This window comes from Lupinus angustifolius, chromosome LG14 (assembly GCF_001865875.1).
Source record: "Lupinus angustifolius cultivar Tanjil chromosome LG14, LupAngTanjil_v1.0, whole genome shotgun sequence".
Lineage (NCBI taxonomy): Eukaryota > Viridiplantae > Streptophyta > Magnoliopsida > Fabales > Fabaceae > Lupinus > Lupinus angustifolius.
The window spans coordinates 10,444,912-10,454,119 of NC_032022.1; the positions used below are offsets into that span (position 1 = coordinate 10,444,912).

At 32.1% G+C, this 9,208-nt stretch overlaps 1 protein-coding gene across 1 annotated transcript; it reads left to right on the forward strand.

Annotated features, from left to right (window-relative positions):
• On the forward strand, positions 331-8,328 carry LOC109326375 (uncharacterized mitochondrial protein AtMg00810-like). Its single transcript, XM_019559064.1, has 2 exons — positions 331-415; positions 7,679-8,328. The coding sequence occupies exons 1-2, from the start codon at positions 331-333 to the stop codon at positions 8,326-8,328; spliced, it is 735 nt and encodes a 244-aa protein (XP_019414609.1).

Here is a 9,208-nt window from a genome sequence, read left to right on the forward strand (position 1 = left end):
AGAATAAAGAACAGTGGATTTGGGAATGCTACTCAACCTGCACTACTAATGGAGGGATGAGTTGGATTTGGAATGATAGATTGTTTTAGGTTTGACAATGGAGGAATATAAATTTGTTGGGAATGATAGGTTGAATTTAGCAATTTGGGAATTTGTGCTTCATATGGCTTCCATCACTTCTTAAAATGCAGAGACCCAACATTATTTCTTGCATAATAATTACAGCTACTTGTGATGAAAAATGAAAAATAAAATATGAAGCACATCAACCTTAACAGCAAAATAGAAATACCCTTATTCCAAAAAAAAAAACTAATTGAATAACGAGCAATGGTAGGGTCGGGTCAATTGAGGTTATTAGCTGGTACTCTTTGTGCATATGAGCGTGATGGTTTAGCATATGAGCTGCAACAAGGTTTGACAATGGAGGCATAGAAAGTTTGGGAATGATAGGTTGTATTTATTTTTCATCGTGGTGAGAGTGGTAGAGAAAATAGGATTAGGAGATAAAAAATAAAAGTGGGTAAATGAAAGGGTGATGAGAGATGTATTGATGGTTTTTAAGTTATACTATAGACCGTGGATTTAAAAAAATTAGAGGGATAAGATTTAGTGTAATTGGTGTAACTCAAATGGGGTGTAAACCGATCACTCCTCATACAAAAGAGGGATTCGTTTACACCTTAGTTTCATTTACACTTAATCCCAGTCATTTATTTTCTTAAATCTAACACATGAGTTAGTGCAATAAGTTATTTAAGATTTTTTTCTCCCTCATCATTTATTGCACTTACCAATTTGGTTCGTTAGATTTAAGAAAATGAATCATTGAGATTGAATTTAACTAGTGTAACTAAACTTGGATGTAACCATATCTCTCGTCATATAATATATATATATATATATATATATATGTATATAATAGTTTTTATCAAAGAGATATTATTAATTTATATACAATTGAATAGAGACAGATATAAATCTTGACAAATAAGTAACCATGAAAGAGGTCTAGATTGATCATACTTATTCCCTATATGATCTTAAATATTAATTGTATCCAATTTTTAAATCCGAACTCGTCATAGACGGACCCTATGCTTTAATTATCTAGAATAATACAATTATTTTATTTAAGACTAATGAGTTTGAATTTATTTATAATATATGTGTATGCTTCAATTATTATTTTCAATGTCTATCCGGTAGATTTGAGGTTAGTTAATCTTTTTTTACAAAAGTATGAAGTATAGACATTTAAGGGATGATTTTTACTCATTTTATAAAAAGATTTTTATATAATCTGAATTATATCTTAACCTTATCATTAAATACTATAGTCGTATTTTTTAATGAAGGTATGATCAATTCATGAAAATAATATTTAACAATATGGTTTATTATTTAATTATTTTTTGTTTATAACTCAACTATTCAATTTATTTGATCGATTCAAAATATAATAGTAGATGTCATGAGAATTGACCGGAAGAAACTAATAAGAATACTTTTTTGGTAAATAGGAGAACTAATAAGAATCTTTTTTGGTAAATAGTAGAAAAAACAAAACAAATTTATTTAACACTCCACTGTTGTATCTTTAAATTAAAAGTAATCGAAAATGATTAACAAACATTGAATATACAATAAAATAAAGAGGAGGAAGAAACATATAATTGAACACATGTTTCAAAAATAAAAAAAATGCAATTTATAATTATGCATCAAATCTCAAACTCTCACCTTTATTAACAAAAATTCCATTCGAATTTATTTAAAATATATAAAACTTGAATTAAATGTTTTTTGGATTCCAATACATAAAAAGTATTTTTTTGTGATTAATATTTTTCTAAAGTCCAGAAATTATTGTAACACTCCCAAATAAGTAAAAAATAATTATTTGGCTCCAAATAAAAATTAATTGAAATCCCATTTTTAGCGATTTCAGATAATCTTAGGATTAGACAAAACAATCTTTAAAAATCACAAAAGATGCACAATACTCGATCGTATTATTTCCTTGATATGTCTTTTATGAAATATTGAAGGACTACTAGAAAAAAATTATTTATTGATGTATAAAAAACTAAAAATAAAAATTATTCTACTTTTTTCTAAAAAAAAGTGACATAATCAAATTTACTTGATTTGATGAGATTGTAACCTTAATTTACTTGATGATAAAATCTCTAAAGATTTAATATTTAAATCAAAGAGATTTGCTCAACACTCAAATTGATATGAAATTTTTAATTTGGTTCATAGCAGCTGATTATTATGCACAAGAGTTCTTAGAGAAGGTGCCTAAGGGCATTGGTTTTTCTTTATTGTTTCATTGATTACTATGCATAATTGACTAGTGAAGGCCCAAAAAACATTGGGTTTTCTATATTGAAGTTGTATTGTGAAGATGTGATGCATGATGAAACCCAAAATAGAATAGCACAAAAGCCTTGCAAAGTAGGTATAGCAGTACATTTGGGCTGTAAGTGTTAAGGAGGCTCATTAAGGATCTAATAATAACATATTGTCTATTAGTAGTATCAGACTATCAGTTGCAAAGAGTTGCAAACACTGTGGAGCATTCTACAACTTCAATTGCAACTTCAACAATCAGAAAATATATTATATATGTAAAAAAAAAACCAGATAAAGAATATACGGAGTTTATAAGTATAAAATTTAATTCAAATTTGATAGATAATAAGTAAATAACATCGTTATTTATGAATAAGATTCTTGTGAAATATTGTAACTAAGAAATAAACTACCCTAGTCTTATTACATCCACCAAATTGGGGGAGGGCAAAGTATGAGTTTAGAAAAAATTGATATATAGTACTTTCCTCCAAGTTCAATATACCTATGGCATGACCACCCATTAGTTTCATATAATGATATTCCAAATTCTTATCAGTATAATAAATTTTATTTCTTTGACCATGTGGAAGAGTGTGATTGGTCATCCAAGTAGATGAATTAAATCCAATGAATATTGCACCATTCTCCAACTTAAAAACTCTTGACTATTGTTTCATATTAACATTGCTCATTCTATAGATATCAAATGTGGTGGAATTATAACATTCTGGTGCATGTTCTTTAGCCATATAATAGTTGAAATTCCTAGCAACCATTACTAGGCCACCTTCAGGATACCCTATCAAATAGGCTTGATTGTAATTAGGATTAGCACATGAGTTAAAATGGGGAGGCGGTGGAACTTTCTTAATCCATGCAATTGTTATTCCTCCATTTTTGATGTGATATTAAAATAATTGACCCTTGAAATCAATTGCATAAATTTTTCCTTCATGAAATATAGTATTTTTGTAATCATAGATATATTCAGCTTCCCCCGATTTTGGAATGTCAATCCACTTAGTGTAATCTCATCTACAAAAAGCCAATCTACTACAAGTCAAAAATATAACAATGGCCATGAAATCTTAGTTGATATCGTTAAGGGGAGAATATAGTATAACCTTTTGAATTTGGAGACACTTTTGCATTTGAATTCTTCCCACATGAAAAATATTATTATCACCAAAGTCTTTCATCAAATATTCCTTGTTTAGCTCATTGGGGTGATAGCTAACCACATTTCCAAGAGTAGAGAGAGGAGGAAGGAAGAAGTGTAACTTAGGATTAAGTGGATTTATGATTCGCATTGTATCATCCATACCCATACAGATTAACCATCCATGGGAAGAGCTACGTATTTTGGTGCCACACAACTCATCAGACAATCATATGTGATAGATCTTCCTATGTGTAAGGTAAGTCTCAAGACTGCTGTCCTCATTGAAAGGGAGCACCAGACATGGAACCTTGGGTAATGCCATCTTCCATTCTCTACATACACCACAAATTCGAATATAATCATCATAATAGTAATTAAGCTTCACGACTATTTCATTCAATAAATCATGATCAAGTTTTGCCGATCTTGTCAAAATTACCCTCCAATCACTCCATCAAAGAAGAAGAAAACTGATCTTGGTTCTTTTACGGTCTTTCCATTTTTAGTATTCTTTTTCTGTTTTTACGGTTAAACCATTTTTATATTTTTTCCTTTTTAGTAAGTTTGTTATTTTAGTTAGTTTTTGATATGACTTATTCCTATCTCCTTCTATTTCATTTGTAATTCATTCAATCAATAAGAAAAATAAGAGGTATATTCAGTTTAGCATCTTCATCTCTTCCATTCTTGTTTTCAAATCACAAAGGTATAAGTTTCTCATCTTATTCTTCTTCCTTCTTTGCTTATCTTTATTTTATGGTTACCGTCTTTTTAAGACATCTAAGGCTACAAACCCTCTTAGTGATCAATTCAGTCCATACTTCGTTCACCCAAATGAAAACCATGGAGCAATGTTACTATCTGTCCCTTTAACTGAAGGGAACTACCATTCTTGGTCCAAGAACATGTCTATGCCCTGAAAACCAAAATAAGCTAGAATTCATTGATGGTTCTCTGCCTAAACCTACACCCGATCAAACCATTTTTCCAGCTTGGGACAAAAGCAACACATTGGTTCTGTCATGGATCAATCAGACCTTGGACCCTTCCATTGCCTAGAGTGTGTTATAGTTAGAAACTGGTTATGAGGTTTAGAATGATCTCAATGAGAGGTACTATCAAGGAGATGTCTTCCGCATATGTGAACTTCAAGAGGAACTTTATACAAAAAGACAAGGTAACCTTTATATTGATGCATACTACACACAATTAAAAAGATTATGGCAAGAATTAGACAAGTTTAGACCTATTCCCTCTGTCTATGTGAGTTTAAATGTCACTACACCCGAATACCCATTATAAGATTCTATAGGGAAAATGATTATGTAATTAGCTTCCTAAAGGGGCTCAACGAGCAATATGCAGCGGTGAGATCCCAAATCATACTCATGGAGACCCTACCTAGCATACACAAAGCATACTCCTTATTAATGTAGCAGGAAAGGCAAATTAATATACCATATGAGGATTCCAAAGTTCTTGCCAGTAACACAGAAGCGTCTTATTCAAAAGGAAGAAATAATGGAACCAGAGGAAGAGGAGTCAGAGGTGGCCCCAATCTTGGTAAGGGAAGAACCTCATTTGGTAGAGGAAGCAACAATAGAATATGCACCTTCTGCAATAGGACACAACACATTGTTAATGTATGCTACAAGAAACATGGCTATCCGCCAAGTTTCAAGAGCAACAACAATGTCAACACCATCTCAAGTATAGAGGGTAAAGATGATGATGATCAATCTATGGCTGAGTAGACCAAGGATTCAAACAAAATGCCTTTCTATTTGGATCAACAACAAGCTATCTTAACTCTGATGAAATAGAACAATTCCCAACCTTTGCACATTACTAACCAAATCACTTCAGATTCTTCAGGTGAATTTAATAGTTCTTTTCAATTTTCTAAACAAAAAGATTGGATTCTTGATACTGGTGCCACTGATCATGTGCGCTACACAATATTTGAATTCTAATCTTTTAAAAAAATTCCCTCTATTCATGTTAGACTACCTGATGGAAGTAAAGTTCTAACTTCAATATCTGGTACAGTGTTATTTTCCAATCACCTTTATCTCTCAAATGTATTGTATATACCTAGTTTCAAATTCAACATTATTTCTATTTCAAAGCTAACATCTGCTCTTGATTGTAAGCTAATCTTTTCGAGAATGAAATGTTTGATTCAGGAGCAGAGTACATCCAAGATGATTGGTGTAGCCGACATTAGGAAATGATTATATACTATTAGTAGTAATTCTTTGATCATTAATACACCTTCTTGTATAAATCACTTTAATACCTGTAACAATGATGTATGGCATAAAAGACTTGCCCATTTATCTCATGCCAAGCTTACTGATTTGAACAAACAATTTCCCTTTATTCATGCCAATGCTAATATAGATCGATGTGATGTTTGTTTCTATGCTAAACAGAAGAGATTATCCTTCCCTTTAAGTACTTCTGAATCTATGCATGTTTTTTATATCATTCATATTGACATATGAGGTCCTCTCTCCATTCCATCTATATTTAGACATAGATATTTCCTAACCATAGTTGATAATAAGTCTAGGCACACATGGATCTACTTGATAAAATTGAAATCTGAATCTTCTGTCCTGGTAATGAATTTTGTGACTTTTATTGAAACTTAATTTGGAACCAAAGTAAAATGCATAAGAATAGATAATGGTCTTGAATTCAAATTGCCTAATTTTTATTCTTCTAAGGGAATTATACACCAAACCACATGTGTTGAAACTCCTCAACAAAATGAGGTAGTTGAGAGAAAACACCAACACATTTTAGGTGTGGCAAGATCCCTACTTTTTCAGTCTTCTTTACCTAAATGATTTTGGAACTTTGTTGTTATTCATGCTGTATTTCTCACCAATAGATTTCCTAGTGCTCTTTTATCTTCAAAATCCCCTTATCAAGTCTTATTCAAGCATGATCCTAATTTTGTAATGCTTAAAGTGTTTGGTTGCTTATGTTTTGTTTCTATCCTTGCTGGACATAGGAAGAAACTTGACTCAAGATCTAGAAAATGTGTGTTCCTTGGGTCCAAAACTGGAACAAAAGGTTATATTGTTTACGATCCGAAATCTAGAGAAATCTTTATATCAAGGAATGTGTTCTTTTGTGAGCATTCCTGTCCCTTTTGTATTGATAAAAATGTTGATAACAATCCTGATAATTTGTCTTTACCTACTTCATTTTACAATAAGACTAATCATTTTCTTGACTATTATGTTTGTTCTAATAATCAGAATAGGATTAGTATTGAACAAATTCAAATAGAACCTACTAGTACAGAGCAGACTCAAGTAGATCCTACTAGCACTGAATCTAGGTAAACTCATGAAATTGTGCCCAACAATGATTCTACATTAAACCTTAGAAAATCTACAAGAATTAGAAGTGCTCCCACTCATTTACAAGACTATCAGTGCCTTTTGTCCCCGACTCCTTCATCCTCAACCAAGCTTACCTTCAAATACCCTATATCTGATTACATGTCTTATGAGAAACTCTCTGCCAAACATAAGCACTTTATCCTTAACATCAATACTCATAATGAACCTTATTCTTATGAAGAAGCCATACAATACAATTTTTGGAAATCTGCTATAGAAACAAAATTAAAGGCTCTTCATGACAACAATACCTGGATCCTCACTCATTTACCTAAGGATAAAAGAGCCATTGGCTGCAAATGAATATTCAAAATCAAGCACAACACTGATGGAACCATAGATAGATACAACGCTAGATTAGTGGCAAAGGGGTATACCCAAACTGTTGGATTAGACTACTTTGAAACCTTTAACCCTATGGTCAAAATGACTACTATTAGAACACTTATAGCCCTTGCCTCCATAAATAAATGGCACATCCACCAAATGGATATGAATATTGCTTCCCTACATGGAGATCTTCTTGAAGATGTTTATAAGAAACTCCCCTTAGGACTACACATGAACAATTTTGGTCTAGTTTGCAAATAATAGAAATCCCTATATGGATTGAAGCAAGCCAGCAAGCAATGGAATGCCAAACTCACTTCTTTTCTAACTCAACATGGGTATCTTCAATCTAGAGCTGACTATTCTTTGTTTACTAAATCTAACATTAACAATTTTACTGCAGCTTTGGTGTATGTAGATGATCTGCTTGTTGTAGGTAATAGCATGAAAGGAATCAATTGCCTCAAATCTCTCTTAGATAAGGAATTCAACATCAAGGACTTGGGAGAATTAAGGTACTTTCTTGGTATGGAAGTGGCCAGAGCTGCTCAAGGAATCAACATCTGCCAAAGAAAATATGCTCTAAATCTCATCAAGGACACTATATTTCTGGGAGCTAAACCCTATTCAAACCCCATGGATTCAAATGCCAAATTATATGAAAAATGTGGAACTGTGTTCAAAGGTCCTTCCAAGTACAGTAGAATTGTTGGAAGATTAATTCACCTCACCCATACAAGACCCGACATTGTCTATTCAGTAAGTCATTTAAGTCAATTTCTTGCAAATCCTACTAATCTTCATTATCAAGTTGCTTTGAGAATAGTCAAATATCTCAAGAATGAGCCAGGAAAAGGTTTGTTTTATCCGTCACAGAACAACACCAAGGTAAAAGGGTTTAGTGATTTTGATTTTGATTGGGGCTCAGACTTGGATACTAGAAGATCCATTACTGGTTTATGTTTTTCATTGGTAACCCCCTCATTTCATGGAAGAGTAAGAGACAAAAAACAGTCTCAAGGTCCTCAACAAAAGCAGAATATCGCGCTTTAGCCTTGGCTGGTTGTGAAGCCAAATGGTTGAGCTATCTCCTTCCTGAACTTCAAGTAACTCAAGTTGTTCCCATCATGATGTATTGTGACAATCAATCTGCTCTTTACATAGCAACTAACCATGTCTTCCATGAGAGGACAAAACATATAGAGATTGATTGTCATACCATACGTGAGAAAGTTCAAGAAGGGATAATACATCTTTTGCCATTTTCTTCATCCAATCAAGTTGCTGATTGTCTCACAAAGGCTCTGCTAACTACTCTGCTTTTATATGGTTCTCAAGCTTGGAATGCATAATATAGTCATTCCAGCTTATGGAGGCATGTCAAAATTACCCTCCAATCACTCCATCAAAGAAGAAGAAAACTGATCTTGGTTCTTTTACGGTCTTTCCATTTTTAGTATTCTTTTTCTGTTTTTACGGTTAAACCATTTTTCTATTTTTTCCTTTTTAGTAAGTTTGTTATTTTAGTTAGTTTTTGATATGACTTATTCCTGTCTCCTTCTATTTCATTTGTAATTCATTCAATCAATAAGAAAAATAAGAGGTATATTCAGTTTTGCATCTTCATCTCTTCCATTCTTGTTTTCAAATCACAAAGGTATAAGTTTCTCATCTTATTCTTCTTCCTTCTTTGCTTATCTTTCTTTTATGGTTACCATCTTTTTAAGACATCTACCATTCTTCAGTTTATCCAGGCCTTTAATCACCTTCTTCAAATTATGCATATAATAATAATATATTTAATTTCCAACACCACACCATGTAAAGTATAAACACAATCCAATCTCCTATCCCATGCGTGATAATATTTTCATATAATAATGATGTATTATCGTAAATGTTTAGTCGATTAGTCTTTTTAATATCAAATAGT